This window comes from Oncorhynchus masou, chromosome 22, assembly GCF_036934945.1.
Source record: "Oncorhynchus masou masou isolate Uvic2021 chromosome 22, UVic_Omas_1.1, whole genome shotgun sequence".
Classification (NCBI taxonomy): Eukaryota; Metazoa; Chordata; class Actinopteri; order Salmoniformes; family Salmonidae; genus Oncorhynchus; species Oncorhynchus masou.
The window spans coordinates 26,836,232-26,853,881 of NC_088233.1; the positions used below are offsets into that span (position 1 = coordinate 26,836,232).

Consider the following 17,650-nt stretch of genomic DNA (forward strand, 5'->3'; position numbering starts at 1 on the left):
CCCCCTCATCAATCTACACACAAATGTATGACAAACAAAAAACTGAAATATCACATTAACATACAGTTGAAGTCGGAAGTTTAAATAGACCTTAGCCAAATACATTTAAACTCAATTTTTCACAATTCCTGACAGAATCCCTGTTTTAGGAAATTTAGGATAACCACTTTATTTTAAGAATGTGAAATGTCAGAATAATAGTAGAGAGACTGATTTATTTTAGCTTTTATTTCTTTCATCACATTCCCAGTGGGTCAGAAGTTGACATACACTCAATTCGTACTTGGTAACATTGCCTTTAAATTGTTTAACTTGAGTCAAACGTTTCAGGTAGCCAACCACAAACTTCCCTCAATCAGTTGGGTGAATTTTGGCCGATTCTGTTACGTCCGTTGTTAGAAGGAGATCAAGGTGCAGCGTGGTAGGCGTACATTATACACTGCTCAAAAAAATAAAGGGAACACTAAAATAACACATCCTAGATCTGAATGAATGAAATATTCTTATTAAATACTTTTTTCTTTACATAGTTGAATGTGCTGACAACAAAATCACACAAAAATGAACAATGGAAATCAAATTTATCAACCCATGGAGGTCTGGATTTGGAGACACACTTAAAATTAAAGTGGAAAACCACACTACAGGCTGATCCAACTTTGATGTAATGTCCTTAAAACAAGTAAAAATGAGGCTCAGTAGTGTGTGTGGCCTCCACGTGCCTGTATGACCTCCCTACAACGCCTGGACATGCCCCTGATGAGGTGGAGGATGGTCTCCTGAGGGATCTCCTCCCAGACCTGGACTAAAGCATCCGCCAATTCCTGGACAGTCTGTGGTGCAATGTGGCGTTGGTGGATGGAGCGAGACATGATGTCCCAGATGTGCTCAATTGGATTCAGGTCTGGGGAACGGGCGGGCCAGTCCATAGCATCAATGCCTTCCTCTTGCAGGAACTGCTGACACACTCCAGCCACATGAGGTCTAGCATTGTCTGGCATTAGGAGGAACCCAGGGCCAACCGCAACAGCATATGGTCTCACAAGGGGTCTGAGGATCTCATCTCGGTACCTAATGGCAGTCAGGCTACCTCTGGCGAGCACATGGAGGGCTGTGTGGCCCCCCAAAGAAATGCCACCCCACACCATGATTGACCCACCGCCAAACCGGTCATGCTGGAGGATGTTGCAGGCAGCAGAACGTTCTCCACGGCGTCTCCAGACTCTGTCACATGTGCTCAGTGTGAACCTGCTCTCATCTGTGAAGAGCACAGGGCGCCAGTGGCGAATTTGCCAATCTTGGTGTTCTCTGGCAAATGCCAAACGTCCTGCACAGTGTTGGGCTGTAAGCACAACCCCCACCTGTGGACGTCGGGCCCTCATACCACCCTCATGGAGTCTGTTTCTGACTGTTTGAGCAGACACATGCACATTTGTGGCCTGCTGGAGGTCATTTTGCAGGGCTCTGGCAGTGCTCCTCCTGCTTCTCCTTGCACAAAGGCGGAGGTAGCGGTCCTGCTGCTGGGTTGTTGCCCTCCTACGGCCTTCTCCACGTCTCCTGATGTACTGGCCTGTCTCCTGGTAGCGCCTCCATGCTCTGGACACTACACTGACAAACACAGCAAACCTTCTTGCCACAGCTCGCATTGATGTGCCATCCTGGATGAGCTGCACTACCTGAGCCACTTGTGTGGGTTGTAGACTCCATCTCATGCTATCACTAGAGTGAAAGCACCGCCAGCATTCAAAAGTGACCAAAACATCATTCAGGAAGCATAGGAACTGAGAAGCGGTCTGTGGTCACCATCTGCAGAACCACTACTTTATTGGGGGTGTCTTGCTAATTGCCTATAATTTCCACCTGTTGTCTATTCCATTTGCGCAACAGCATGTGAAATTTATTGTCAATCAGTGTTGCTTCCTAAGTGGACATTTTGATTTCACAGAAGTGTGATTGACTTGGAGTTACATTGTGTTGTTTAAGTGTTCCCTTTATTTATTTGAGCAGTGTACAATTATTTTAATTGACACCAAAAAAAAAAAAAGCAAAACGAATGTAAATTTATATGCAGCGCAGAAAGCAACTACACACAAACAAGATCCCACAACTGAAGGTGGGGAAAAGGGCTGCCTAAGTATGATTCCCAATCAGAGACAACGATAGACAGCTGCCTCTGAATGGGAACCATACCCGGCCAACAAAGAAATAGACAAACTAGAATGCCCATCCAAATCACACCCTGACCTAACCAAATAGAAAAATAAAAAGGCTCTCTAAGGTCATGGCGTGACACATTCCTCCTGACAGAGCTGGTGTAACTGAGTCAGGTTTGTAGGCCTCCTTGCTCACACACGCTTTTTCAGTTCTGCCCACAAATTCTCTATGGGATGAGGTCAGGGCTTTGTGATGGCCACTCCAATACCTTGACTTTGTTGTCCTTAAGCCATTTTGCCACAACTTTTGAAGTATGCTTGGGGTCATTGTCCATTTGGAAGACCCATTTGCGACCAAGCTTTAACTTCCTGACTGATGTCTTAAGATGTTGCCACGATATATCCACGTAATTTTCTTTCCTCATGAAGCCATCTATTTTGTGAAGTGCACCAGTCCCTCCTGAAGCAAATCACCCCCACAACATGATGCTGCCACCCCCATGCTTCACAGTTGGGATGGTGTTCTTCAGCTTGCAAGCCTCCCCCTTTTTCCTCAAAACATAACGATGGTCCTTAAGGCCAAACAGTTCTATTTTTGTTTCATCAGACCAGAGGACATTTCTCCAAAAAGGTATGATCTTTGTCCCCATGTGCAGTTGCAAACCGTAGTCTGGCTTTTTTATGGTGGTTTTGGAGCAGTGGCTTCTTCCTTGCTGAGCGACCTTTCAGGTTATGTCGATATAGGACTTGTTTTACTGTGGATATAGATACTTTTGTACCTGTTTCCTCCATCGTCTTCACAAGGTCCTTTGCTGTTGTTCTGGGATTGTTTTGCACTTTTCGCACCAAGGTACGTTCATCTCTAGGAGACAGAGCGCGTCTCCTTCCTGAGCGGTATGATGGCTGCGTAGTCCCATGGTGATTATACTTGCGTACTTTTGTTTATACAGATGAACGTGGTACCTTCAGGCATTTGGAAATTGCTCCCAAGGATGAACCAGAATTGTGGAAGTAAAAAAAAAAATCTGAGGTCTTGGCTGATTTCTTTTCATTTTCCCATGATGTCAAGCAAAGAGGGACTGAGTTTGAAGGTAGACCTTGAAATACATCCACAGGTACACCTCCAATTGACTCAAATTATGTCAATTAGCCTATCAGAAGCTTCTAAAGCCATGACATCATTTTCTGGAATTTTTCCAAGCTGTTTAATGGCACAGTCAACTTAGTGTATGTAAACTTCTGACCCACTGGAATTGTGATACATTGAATTATAAGTGAAATAATCTGTCTGTAAACAATTGTTGGAAAAATTACTTGTGTCATGCACAAAGTAGATGTCCTCACCGACTTGCCAAAACTATAGTCTGTTTCCATATTATGTTCAACCAATTGAATTTACCACAAGTGGACTCTAATCAAGTTGTAGAAACATCTCAAGGATGATCAATGGAAACAGGATGCACCTGAGCTCAATTTCGAGTCTCGTGGCAAAGGGTCTGAATACTTATGTAAATCATGTATTTGTTTTTTATTTTGAATACTTTTGCAAAAATGTCTTTAAAAAGCTGTTTTTTCTTTGTCGGTATGGGGTATTGTGTGTAGAGTTATGAGGGGAAAAGGTCATTTAATCCATTTTAGAATAAGGATGTAATGTAACAAAATGTGGACAAAGCAAAGGGGTCTGAATATTTTCCAAATGCACTGTAGATCACTGATACAGGGATTTGTCTTGTAGGCCATGCCTGTAATCCCCTGAAGTTCCCTGGTTTAGGATGTATTGTGCAATATCAATGCAATGAAAGGACCAGCACAATAGTGACTACAGTTGACACTGGTTACAATGCTAACAAAGCAACAAAGTAGTCTGGCTAGTTTTCCATAGAGGAATTTCCACTCATGGATATTCATTTACATAAGACACAAATCTGAATTAAATTCTAAAGAAACCAGCTAAATGGAATTCTTCAGGTGTATTGAAGTGAGTAAATGATGGGTCATTCATTCCCCCGCAATGTAATCTTACTGATTATTTTGATACATTATAATTAACCGACATGCTTTCCCAAACCAAGTCCCAAATCAATTCATATCTAGGTATAGATATCCAAAACAAAACTCCAGAACAAGGTGGATGACATTTCAACTTCAGTGAGGCGTTCTATCTACACGCTTTCAGCCTATTGTCAAAATAGGAATCGATGCTGATCTCTCTGTATAAGAGTCAGATTGATTTAATACATATTTGTCACACATCCTATTATGTCTTGACCCTGACACAGTTTGATTGCTAACTTCAGTGTGAGAAAAAAATGGCCTACTTTGTTTGTTTCATCATCAGTTGGTGACAAGAGTATTTCGCAGACTAACTTTCACTTTCAGACTGGCGTTTGTCATCGCGTAACACCCACTATTATACCAAACCAATGAGTTGGATACACATACATGCATTTTAATATTAAAGTACCATCGGAAATACCATATTAAATTCATCTCCTCCTCCTCCTCCTCCTCCTCTCTGTCCAGGGGAACTCCCTCTATCTGACATCACGACGCCTATAAAAATATTGTGCCAATGTACCTGGAAACAATTAGAAGAACGCGTAGTAGTACACTTCCATTGTATGACAGAAGTACGTGGCTCAGCATTAAAGATGCAAAGGTAATATTTTTTATATTTGCACGTGAGGTAAACAGATATGTTCTCGCAATATGCAGATGAGAAGGCTAGTTATAGTCACTGATAACGGTTACCGTAAAATAGAGTTAGGAATGGATATTCCAATGAGCTCGGCTATGCTTACCAGTGATTGTAGTGTGCTTCTACTGTAAAAACCTTGGTACCCTACCGATTGAATTGATTGTTGAACGTATAGTGGAATGATAGTCTCTCTCCCTCTCTCCTTTCACTCTCTCTGTGAAATTAACAAGTGCTCTTCCATTGACAATTCGCTCATCAATGTTTCAGCCACTGCCTATCTTTTCTGAAATATGTATCTGCTTCCTCTCTGTATGTTCCAGCCGCAACCCCAAACCTCAGTTTGCGGACTGGCTGATAGAACAGGTGTGGACCGGGCAATACGCCGGGTTGTGTTTTGTGGACAACAACAAGTTCAGAGTCCCGTGGAAACACATCTCTAGGAAGGACTGCTGCGAGGACGACAGTAAAATATTCAGGGTAAGGAATAGACTTACATCGTGGAAGGTAGTGCTTTGAAGAGAATCAAGGAAAAAGGGGCTGTTGTTTGATTGTAAACTGCAGATCTTGAGTCACGGTATTTTAATGTGATACAATTATATTATTAACTTGTTATGATACTTCAATTCGCCTTTCATCATTGTTATGTTGACAGGTTTGGTCAGTTGGCATGGCATTATTTTGCCTCCTAGCTACAGGATATTTCAGAAATTAAACTTCCAAATTCTTTGGTGGTTACAGGCATGGGCAGTGGTCAGTGGTAAAATCAACACGCATCCCAATGACAAGGCAAAGTGGAAGACTAACTTCCGCTGTGTACTGAACAACCTGACCAAGCGTTTCATGATGGTGGAAGACCACTCCAAGGACTCAGACGATCCCCATAAAGTCTACCTGATTATCAACAATGAGTGTATGATCAATAAGGCTTTTGTAATGTATCTAAAGTGTCACAAGACTGTGTTAGCCCACTGAGCTAAAGCCTAAGCCTAGCTCAGGTAACCAATGCAAGTCTCCTCTTGCCTCAACTTTACTTTGATTATGTCTTCTTGTTACAGCTAACTATGGGAGCCCACACATAGAGGAAATTGCTGTGGAGGACTATGACATTGACATCCACAGCTCTCTCACCTCTACAGGCTACACCCCCCCAGGCATGGAGGTACAGTAATATTACATCTATATTGAACTAGGAACTGGTTGTCCAATTCTGCACTCCTAGAAAGCACTATTATATTTATTCTGTTCTATTCTCACTTGTTTAGTATTTTTTGAGGACAAATTCATTATCAAATCTGTGAATGTATTTTTTCTCCAAACAGCATGATAATCTACTCAAGCTTGTGAACACCATAGACCTGAACCAACATACTGGTACAGCACACCTCCCACATGTAGAAAGCCAACCCCTTACAATGGGTTGTTTATTACTCACACACAAAAATTATATATTTCTCTTGAGAAAGCTTTCTAATGAGATAAGAGGCCAGTTTTCTCAAATCTCCCTTTTGTTCTTCTCCACAGAGGAGTGGGCAGAGACCTATATACACACACACCACCCAGTGGTACCAGAAGACTGCTACCCCTTCCAGCCTCTAACAGAGCCCCAGCCAGTCTCCCAGAACCACTCACCACCACCAGTCCCAGTACCAGCACAGCAGGCATACGACCACGGTATGCAAGGGCCATACATCCACAAGTCAATAAAAAAGGAAAAATACATACATACAAGTTGTTATTGTGTAAATACCGTTTTACCATGTAGGTCTAGTCATTTTTGTTCCTTAAAATAAAGTGCATTTCAGTCATGTAGTAAAATGTGACCTATCTGATGATCTCTTCCATCTCCCCACAGGGAACCAGGATGCCCTGCTCAACCTGCCTGCTGCCCAGCCGTCTCTCTGTGACCTGGAGATCACCATCTCCTACAGGAGGAGAGAGATGCTGAAGACCCAGGTGTCAGGCCCCATTGTTCAGCTCCACTACCAGTGTGATGTCCCTGAGCCCAACGCCCAGACCCTCTGCTTCCCGAGCACTGACGGCCTGCTAGACCACAAACAGGTAGGGGTGCTGCTACTATTCACCTGCACTACTATCTGGCGTTCTGTGTACATACCTGTGGTTTTCCAATGTGTGTCTTTGTTGTATAAATGTGAAACTGACTGGTCTTTCACTAGCAATGCACATAGCATTAAGAAACACTAACAACAAGTCTTAGCAACATGACAAGCAAAAACTATTTTTTAAATCCCAGACTAACTTCTCTGTACCTCTTTCTTCCTCTGCCTTCATTTCCACCAGATTGAATACACCAACTGCATCCTAGGGAGTGTCCAAAGGGGTCTTCTCCTGGAGGTACGAAACACGGGTATCTATGGTTACCGGCAGGACAAATGCCATGTGTTCTCTAGTACTAGTGACCCCAGAGAGGCACACCCTGAACCCAGGAAGATGCCCCAAAATGAAATGGTACAACTGTTGAGCTTCGACAAGTACATGACTGGTAAGTTTGGCTCACCGGATTACACAAATACCATGTAGACAGCTATGAAGAATCAGCGCACACGCACACGCACACACACACACACACACACATATATCTCTCAGAGACAGACACAAATCAGTATAATGCTCACCTCTGTCCACTTGTCTAATGTCAATGTTTTGACATCCATGAACCCATTTAGAGCTGATAGCATTTAAGGAGAACAGAGGAGGCTCTCCTGACTATACCATCCACATGTGCTTTGGTGAGAAGTTCCCAGACGGAAAACCCCTGGAGAAGAAACTTATCATTGTCAAGGTAAAAATCTCTCTCTCTTGAGCTTTAACCATCAAGGCAACAGCCAGCTTAGAGTAACGTAAAACAAATTGGTTATGAACTAATATGTATTGCGTGTAATCTAATATAATTACTGCATATGTCATTTTTTAAATTAATCTCTTCTCTCTCTAAATATTTTCCTCTCCCTACCCCTCCACTCTCCTCTATTTTCCTCTTGTCCCACCTTCTCTCCGTTTCCCCTTCGCTTCCCAGGTGGTTCCCTTGATCTGTCGTCACTTCCACGAGATGGCCCAGGGGGAGGGGGCATCTTCCCTCCAGAACGACAACATCAGCCTGCAGATCTCCCACCACAACAGCCTGATGGAGCTTATCAGTGCCACCTGGCCCGACGGCCCAGAGCACACCATGGGGCAATACTTCTAGACCACCAATCGTACCACAACCTCACCCAGCCACTTAGCACCTATCTAGGATTGGTACCACATCCCCACCCACCAACCCACCCAGCCTATCTAGGACTAGTACTAAATAGACCTCTGGGTCTGTCCCAATCACGCACTTTGGGTCTATCCCAAATTGGTCCTATGGTTGTGTCCCTAACCCTGGTTGTGGTACTTTACTGTACTTCTAGACCAGGAATTGTATCTAATAGACCTCTGCTATGTCTTGTTTATTTAACTGGTCCATTACTCTACTGATTATCTATATCACTAATTTAATATTCCCTCAGGAAAAACATTTTTACAAAAAGTAAATTATCTGATCTGTAATTATATGTACAATATAATGTACAATTCAAATGTGTAGATATTTGAAAGTGTCAATTTCTTCAACAATTGATCAGGTCTATATAATTATCAAACATACATTAGTAATGGAACGGAAAAACAGACTCTTTGTTTAAGTATTAAAAAAAGACTCCTTTAGTAATACAATTTGTAGGCAGAAGTTGGTACAGACTATAGTATAAAAGTATATGATAGTTTCTCACCCAAGTTCTGCAAAATGTCTAAGACATCCTGTAACTCATATAGCCTCCCCAATCCCCCTGACATAACTTTCCCTAACAACATTTTAATAAATCTGACAGCAGGAACCATCTTATCAGCAAGTAAAAACTCAGAAGTGGGTTTGACCGAACTTGACCTTTCATCACAAGTACAGGTCATGACAAGGTGAACGAGTAAGCATCTTCTGACAGGGGGCTGGTTTCATCAGGTCTGTGGCAGTCTTGTGTTCTCAGAAAACCAGATAACCATGGTGGGATCCAGACAGGAGGAGTCTGAATGTAAACGCCTTCTGATAGTGTCTGAAGGTCACAACACTCAGAACAGGTTTTAACAGACACACAGAGGTCTCCTGAAGAGGAGACCTTACAGTTTATCATAACATCATTTATTAACCCTTTTAAAGGTATAAGGCCTTGGTTCAACATTCTTATAAGTCAGACAAATGTTGATTGTGTTCCATTATTCTGATGATGAATCTATGTATCATATTGCTATCAGTGTGTAATGCACTAGGCGAGGCCATCATTCTCTTGTTCGGTTAACAGAGAATATGGCATTGTAACTGTTTTATTACTGTTTTACGATTGTTTGTGGGATAGGTATTTTATAAGTGAAAATCAAATCACCGTCTCAGCCTGTCTGTATTGAGTGTCTCATTTAGTGGTCTGTTCTCTTCTACTGAAGAATTCCCAGCTTCTGTCCCTATGGGTCACACTTTAAACCTGTCTTGGTCGCTCAATCCTTCAGTCTGTGTTCTCTATTATTATTTTGTCTTGAAAAAATGTATTTTATTGTATTGAAACTGAGCAAACAACTATTTTATTGTCATTGAACAGCACATGGTATAGTATGCAAAATAGGACCAATAAACTCTTTATTAGGTCAACCTGGTCCATCCCTTGTTTCATTTTACCTTTATTTAACTCGGCAAGTCAGTTAAGAACAAATTCTTATTTACAATGACGGCCTACCCCTGCCAAACCCTAACCCAGACTGCGCTGGTAGGCCACTCTATGCTTCCCAACCATAGCCAGTTGTGATACAGCATGGAATCAAACCAGGATCTGTAGTAATGCCTCCCTCTAGCACTGAGAGGCAGTGCCTTAAACTGCTGCGCCACTCGGGAACCCCAACGTTGTTTTACATTTACATTTACACAACATGACAAATGCTTCTGTCTCAATGCAATCTCTACAACAGTTATTTATGGAATGTTTACTGCTTACTTTAGTACTGTATGTCATCATGCCCCTAACCAGTGTCTCGGTACATACAGATAAGGCACTGCCAGATGGGTCATAATAGCCGGAAGCAAAGCCGCACTGGGAACTACATTTGAAATTGAATATATTGAATACATGAAGCAGAGTGGAAAGAATCGCATATTAAACGATGTAAACGTATTTTCGACAGGGCTGTGGTCACCATTCATGTAATACATTAGCCCACTAACCGCATGTGTTAAATATATAGTGTAGGGCTATGAATTGGACAGCTAGTAGGCTATTTGCTAATAGGTTAATTATGTTCTGGCTCGCCAACTAGCTACAAACTCAGAAACAAATTGGCTGGAGGCCAAACCTAGTTGCCAACCCCCATTGTATATTATACACTGAATCCGCTCTTATAAACCCAGGGTCGTTACAATATGAATGTACAGTGAGGGAAAAAAGTATTTGATTACCTGCTGATTTTGTACGTTTGCCCACTGACAAAGAAATGATCAGTCTATAATTTTAACGGTAGGTTTATTTGAACAGTGAGAGACAGAATAACAACAACAAAATACAGAAAAACGCATGTCAAAAATGTTATAAATTGATTTGCAATGAGGGAAATAAGTACTTGACCCCTCTGCAAAACATGACTTAGTACTTGGTAGCAAAACCCTTGTTGGCAATCACAGAGGTCAGACATTTCTTGTAGTTGGCCACCAGGTTTGCACACACAGGGATTTTGTCCCACTCCTCTTTGCAGATCTTCTCCAAGTCGTTAAGGTTTTGAGGCTGACGTTTTGGCAGCTCGAACCTTCAGCTCCCTCCACAGATTTTCTATGGGATTAAGGTCTGGAGACTGGCTAGGCCACTCCAGGACCTTAATGTGCTTCTTCTTGAGCCACTCCTTTGTTGCCTTGGTCGTGTGTTTTGGTCATTGTCATGCTGGAATACCCATCCACGACCCATTTCCAATTCCCTGGCTGAGGGAAGGAGGTTCTCACCCAAGATTTGACGGTACATGGCCCCATCCATCGTCCCTTTGATGTGGTGAAGTTGTCCTGTCCCCTTAGCAGAAAAACAACCCCCAAAGCATAAAGTTTCCACCTCCATGTGTGACGGTGAGGATGTTGTTCTTGGGGTCATAGGCAGCATTCCTCCTCCTCCAAACACGGCGAGTTGAGTTGATGCCAAAGAGCTCCATTTTGGTCTCATCTGACCACAACACTTTCACCCAGTTTTTCTCTGAATCATTCAGATGTTCATTGGCAAACTTCAGACGGGCATATATATGTGCTTTCTTGAGCAGGGGACCTTAAGGGCGCTGCAGGATTTCAGTCCTTCACGGCGTAGTGTGTTACCAATTGTTTTCTTGGTGACTATGGTCCCAGCTGCCTTGAGATCATTGACAAGATCCTCCCATGTAGTTCTGGGCTGATTCCTCACCGTTCTCATGATCATTGCAACTCCACGAGGTGAGATCTTGCATGAGATGTTTTTTGTGTTGTCACCTTCTCACCAAGCTTCTTGGCGATGGTCTTGTAGCCCAGTCCAGCCTTGTGTAGGTCTACAATCTTGTCCCTGACATCCTTGGAGAGCTCTTTGGTCTTGGCCATGGTGGAGAGTTTGGAATCTGATTGTATTAATTGCTTCTGTGGACAGGTGTCTTTTATACAGGTAACAAACTGAGATTAGGAGCACTCCCTTTAAGAGTGTGCTCCTAATCTCAGCTCGTTACCTGTATAAAAGACACCTGGGAGCCAGAAATCTTTCTGATTGAGAGGGGGTCAAATACTTGTTTCCCTCATTAAAATGCAAATCAATTTCTAACATTTGTGACATGCGTTATTCTGTCTCTCACTGTTCAAATAAACCTACCATTAAAATTATAGACGGATCATTTCTTTGTCAGTGGGCAAATGTACAAAATTAGCAGGGGATCAAAAACTTTTTTCCCTCACTGTATAGTGTTGGTCCCATGTTTCATGAGCTGAAATAAAAAATCTCAGAAATGTTCCATACGCACAAAAAACATTTCTCTCATATTTTGTGCACAAATTTCGTTACATCCCTGTTAGTGACCATTTCTCCTTTGACAATATAATCGATCCACCTGACATTTATGGCATATCAATAATCTGATTAAACAGTATGATCATTACACAAGTGAACCTTGTGATAGGGACAATAAAAGGCCACTTTAAAATGTGCAGTTTTGTCACACAACACAATGCCACAGACATCTCAAGTTTTGAGGGAACACGCAATTGGCATGCTGACTGCAGGAATGTCCACCAGAGCTGTTGCCAGAGAATGTAATGTTAATTTCTATACCATAACCTGCCTCCAATCTTGTTTTAGAGAATTTGGCAGTGCGTCCAACCAGCCTCACAACCGCAGACCATGTGTAACCACACCAGCCCAGGACCTCCACATCCGGCTTCTTCACCTGCTGGATCGTCTGAAGGGAGAGGCGGGGTGCTGAGGAGTATTTCTGTCTGTAATAAAGTGCTTCTGTGGGGAAAAACTCATTCTGATTGGCTGGGCCTTGCTCCCCAGTAGCTACACCCCTGCCCAGTCATGTGAAATCCATACAGGGCCTAATTTATTTATTTCAATTGACTGATTTCCTTGACTGAATATGCTGAAAATGGACCAACTGTATTGAACACTGGTTTCATCGAGGAATGCCATCACTTTGCAGGCAGAGATTTCCACTGCTAGTTCTAGTCACTAGTCAGTCACTGGCCTGTTTTAGTCTACTGCACTTTTTTTAAAGTAATGCTGTCTTGTCATAGCACAGTAGCTAGGTAAAAGTGATAACGTTTAACTTAAATAACACACTCTAGGGTAAGTGAAGGCTGTTTGGACAAAGACACTTGTTTGGTAGGGTTTAGTTTGTTGTAACCTTGTATGAACACTGAGAAGCGAGCATTTACAGATATTCTATAATTACTTTAGCTAAAAACATTGAGGCACCAAAATAATACCCTGGAAATTATAATAAAGTATATGCCATTTAGCACACTTTTATGCAACCAACTTAGTCATGAGTGTATACATGTTTTTACGTATGGGGGGGTCCTAGGAATCTAACTCACTATCCTGGCATTGCAAGCACCATGCTTTACCAATTGAGCTACAGAGGGCCACTTATCTTATAATAGGTCTTCTTTTGATAAATGAAATAAGAAATAACTTTAGAGATAATTGTATTTTTTATTATTAATTACATTGTCCCAGAAAAATATGTACAAACATTTGAGTGGGCCTCCAGTAGTCTGGCCCAGGCCCAATGGGACCTCCAGTCATCTGGCCCAGTGAGAGGTCCAGTAGTCTGGCCCAGGCCCAGTGACAGGTCCAGTAGTCTGGCCCAGGCCCAGTGACACATCCAGTAGTCTGGCCCAGGCCCAGTGAGACCTCGAGTAGTCTGTCCCAGGCCCAGTGAGACCTTGAGGAGTCTGGCCCAGGCCCAGTGACACATCCAGTAGTCTGGCCCAGGCCCAGTGAGACCTCGAGTAGTCTAGTCCAAGCCCAGTGAGCTATAGTCAAGGCAGCAGTAAGGATAATACAGACCTGCCAGGGACGGAAAGAAAAAACCTCTCCACTGGCTCAGTATAGAGCAACAAAGCATTGCTCAGAGAAACCTACATCAGAATAGTAGAAATCAGGCAGGATTGGGGTTTCCACCTTCATTCCAGCCAATTCAGGCATTGAAATGCATTCCTATGGAGAAATGTCATGGCTGCTTTAAAAATTGACAGGAATTGAACTGGAATGAATATAACCCCAATCCTGGTGAAATACCCCTCTCATCATTTCATCACAGTTTGAGAGGAAATTGTAAAAATGTGTAATACCCTCACGTAAAATTTTATGGTATTATAATTGTGGGTTCCTTTCCAAAATGTTGCCCATACGGTCACAAAAGTTATCCCTTAAAAGTAGCATGTTAGTAAAACATGATCAGAGCAAAATGTAAATTGGGACAATTCTTACTTTTATTTCACTTAGTTGTAATTTTGTGTTCCCCCTTTGAAGTACTTGTCCTAAGTGTCAAGTAAATGAGTGAAGAAAAAAGGTACAGTACATGCTCAAATCCAATCGACCCCTGGACACTTCAAGTACATCTGAAAGGATCAGATAGGTACAGCATACACAATTCAATAATAGCTCCATGTTGCCCTCTGATATACCTATCCAATCCTTTCAGGTTTACAGAAGTGCCAAGAGGATAATATTCCAGGATTGATTTGACATTTTTATCGTATAGTCCAAGGTGCAGAACAAGACAAGCTTAGCCAAAGAGGCAGGTCCACACACACCCGTTCTACTGAACACACACAGTATGGACATGTCAATTACAAAAAAGGAAAAGATAGGGTGACAGTGTCAAGCATTTTTCTACCTAGAACAGTTTAGAAGAGATTAAGAGGAATCTGAAAATAAATTGAGAAGGCCAACTGTTTTTAGGCACAGTGGACAGCAGTATTCATTAGCAGGAAGGAAGCCAACCACCTCCTCCAATGAGAAACAGTGTTAAGGATGACATGAATTGCATACAGTATGACTGGGGCCAGTTTCTCCCACCCACGCCACCTGACTAGGAAAAACGTTGGGCCTTTGTTCGTTTTTTTTATAGTCAGGTCATGTAGTCATCAAAAACATCCTGGCCCTGACTATGGACTGTTAGCTATTTAACCATGCACACACTACCCACGACTAGTATAATGATATTTGTAAGTAACGAAACAAAATCATTTTGTTTTTGCAAATGTTATTCAAATTGGAACATTTTCTTTTTGAATCAGACAATCTTTCAAAGGAAATGTGAGCAACTAGTTGAGTTCATAAACAAGTGTGAATAACTGCAAACAACATTACGCTGCAAGACAGGCATTGTCTGCTTTGTCTTATGTTATAGCTTATGATACCAATACACAACAGGACTAGCCACTTGACTCTGAAATAACTGTAAAATAACAGAAAAGAATGGTGAAGGTGCAGAATTCACTCAGCTTCAAAACTTATTAAACTCCTGTCCCCCAGGGCTGCAGGTTTTCATTCCTTCTTGGCAAATTACTTGTCAATTGATTAATTGAAGTCTCACCTAGTTTCCTATGTCTTAGTCAATAGCTGAAGTAAAAATAGAATTTAAACCAGTAGACACTTTGGGCCTAGTCTGAATTTGAGAAAATGCACACAAAACAGAAACTTTATCAACAACCATGTTTTATGGGAAGTCGTAGTTGTGTTATCTCGGGTATTCTGCCAAGAGACACCAGAGGAGCGTTGACTCAATCTGAACACCACTCAAGACAGCCACTATGTGTAGCCACATACAGATGTAGGATCTTAACTTGATCACCCTGTTGTTGCAGGACATTTCAAGGCACAGCAGGAAATGCAAACATGCAGAGTATTCGTGGTTTAAAAAGGCTTCTAAAGTTTGATATTTCCACTTTAAAATTTCAGGCTTGATTTGCCCCAACTAAAAATGTATCAACCCCTACAAAAATGGTATTTAGTTATAATTCAAATTTCCTGTTGCTACAAGACTATTTTCCTGCTGTGAGAAACTGGTCAACTTAAGAGCCTAACTGTACCGTTTGCCAACCAGCACTCCATCGGGACCCACATCCCATAGCACAAAAACAACAAACTTCCTCCAGAACCATTCACAGTATACATTTGTGAATACTCAGTAGGAAGCTAACTGAACTGGAAGGGTGTACATAGTGAATCCAAAATCTAGATTTACACCAAATCTAAAATCAGAAATAACTTTCCTACTCTACAAATTTGCATACATGTATTTTTCTGCACTGTGGCATTATTTTCTTCTTCTAATATGTCAATGACAGCATTAAACTTTGACACCACAGAATTAGGACTCATGCCACAGATAAACACCCCTCTCCCATACAAAAGACACCATGTATAAAAGAAAGGTCAGCACTGCTTCTTGTAAGACATTTTGCCTGTAGAAAAAGCTCATTCGCATTATTCCTCAACCTCTCTTGATGGAAAGGCTATTTGACAGAGCTGTCCGTTTAAGACAGAATCTCTGTGGGAATCTCTCCAAGAGTAGACCATGCTAGACCATGAAAACAAAGTGCATGGAGATGGTCTGGCCTTGTGTGAATCTTGAAACAAATCCAATTCAAAAACAAATGCTTGTCAGTCGGTGGTAATCAAAGTGCAAGACCACATTGGCTCCACTAAGTTATTTCCACATCTTTCAACGAAAAGGCTCTTCCATTATTTTGTGTGATGGTGAATTACTATGAACATAATGTAACAACTTTATAATCCCCAAAAACAATGAATAAAATAGCCAATCTGGAGGCAGTATTTCTCAAAGTCCTTGAGGCCCCTTAAAACCTGTGACAATTTGATAACAGAAATAATCAAATTAGTCTCCAGGGCGTGTGGATGAATGTGGGGTCCTCATGGGGTCTCTGGGTCATTTGTTCTATCCATTTCTGCCTCCTGTGTCTTCCCTCCATCCTCTACTTTCCTGTGTTTCCTGGAGTGTTTGTATTTGTCCACGTAGGCTTTGACCAGGTTGGCCACTTTTACTGGGTTGATCGCCCCGCTCTTACTGTGGCAGACCTGGAAATGCAATGGAAAACAAAATCACATGCATGTTAGTGAAGCAATGTACAAGCACAGTCAAATTACTTTATTTAAATCCACAGTGAAACACAATGGCTGTCTTTCTGCAAGAATTAGAGTAAGACTCAGTCGATTCTTGTAAATCTAAACTCTCATATTGCACATGTCGGGGAAAGCCCTTATATCAGGGTTGGGCAACTTTTATGGGGGTGGGGGCCACAATCTGAACTCATGAAGGGCTGCAGTTGCTCGCGTGTCTCTTTACCCACATCAGTACCCACATTCATAGCCCCCCCCATTGCGAGCAAAATATTTGCAGTTTTGAATATGATATCTAAGTGAGAGTGACTAACAAAATCACAAGGCCGGGGCCCCTCGGGTGGTAATTTGATCATGATAACAAGTTGAGATAGCTGGCCAGTAAACTAACTTTGTAATCTAAAAAATGTTAGCTAACATGAGCTAATTGACTAACCATCAGTGACTGACATAAGAGGAAAAACTGCTGATGCACAACCAATTGGTCTGAGAGGCCTTCAAAAAGGGGGCTGCATGGCCGCCAGTTGCCCACCCCTGCCTTACATCAACCAATGAAAGACACTTCATTCAAAGATTCACTCCCATGATTAACATCTTTGGTTACATTATTATGTGCATGTTCTCCAGTTTCCATAAAAACTCATTTTAAATTTGTAATTGCAAACCACATGACACATTTTTAGCCAATGATCAGGTGTACCTTCTGGACAGCCTTGCGTACGATATCCTTGTATTCGTCCTTAGTGATGTCTCTCTTCTGGTAGAACGGCTTGATAGCCAGCTTCACCTCCTCTATGGCTCTCTCCTGCATGTGGAGCTTCTTTATGTACTGTGGACAGAAACCAGGGATTGGTCAACACACACAACTATAAAAGGGGCCCAGAGCCATGTATTTACATATTACCAGGGGACTGGTAATTCACTTGCAACAAGTATTGGCTGTTGCCAATGCAGCAGCTACTCCTCCTGGGGTCCAGCAAAATTAAGGCACTTATATTCTTACAATACATTCACAACAGATTTCACAACACATCAAGTGTGTTCCTTCAGGCCCCTATTCTTGATGTGGAATAGAGTTTAGTCATGGCTCTACAGTGCTTTACAAAAGTATTCACCCCCTTGGCGTTTTTCCTATT

At 42.0% G+C, this 17,650-nt stretch overlaps 2 protein-coding genes across 4 annotated transcripts in view; one reads left to right on the forward strand and one right to left on the reverse strand.

The window, feature by feature from the left end:
* The first annotated feature begins 4,696 nt into the window (after window positions 1–4,696).
* On the forward strand, window positions 4,697–9,529 carry LOC135509247 (interferon regulatory factor 8-like). Its single transcript, XM_064929742.1, has 10 exons — window positions 4,697–4,812; window positions 5,172–5,328; window positions 5,590–5,761; window positions 5,907–6,010; window positions 6,171–6,222; window positions 6,373–6,522; window positions 6,704–6,909; window positions 7,150–7,351; window positions 7,536–7,651; window positions 7,886–9,529. The coding sequence occupies exons 1-10, from the start codon at window positions 4,775–4,777 to the stop codon at window positions 8,054–8,056; spliced, it is 1,368 nt and encodes a 455-aa protein (XP_064785814.1). The 5' UTR covers window positions 4,697–4,774; the 3' UTR covers window positions 8,057–9,529.
* A 3,527-nt stretch (window positions 9,530–13,056) lies between these two features.
* The window catches only part of LOC135509248 (PHD and RING finger domain-containing protein 1-like), a 19,399-nt gene continuing 14,805 nt past the window's right edge, over window positions 13,057–17,650 (reverse strand). For all 3 annotated transcript variants that reach the window (XM_064929743.1, XM_064929745.1, XM_064929744.1), the window contains exons 18-19: window positions 17,215–17,343; window positions 13,057–16,472 (exon numbers count right to left, since the gene is read on the reverse strand). In XM_064929743.1, the coding sequence (XP_064785815.1) occupies window positions 16,308–16,472; window positions 17,215–17,343 (294 nt within the window). In that variant the 3' untranslated portion in view covers window positions 13,057–16,307. The remainder of the gene's footprint in view (window positions 16,473–17,214; window positions 17,344–17,650) is intronic.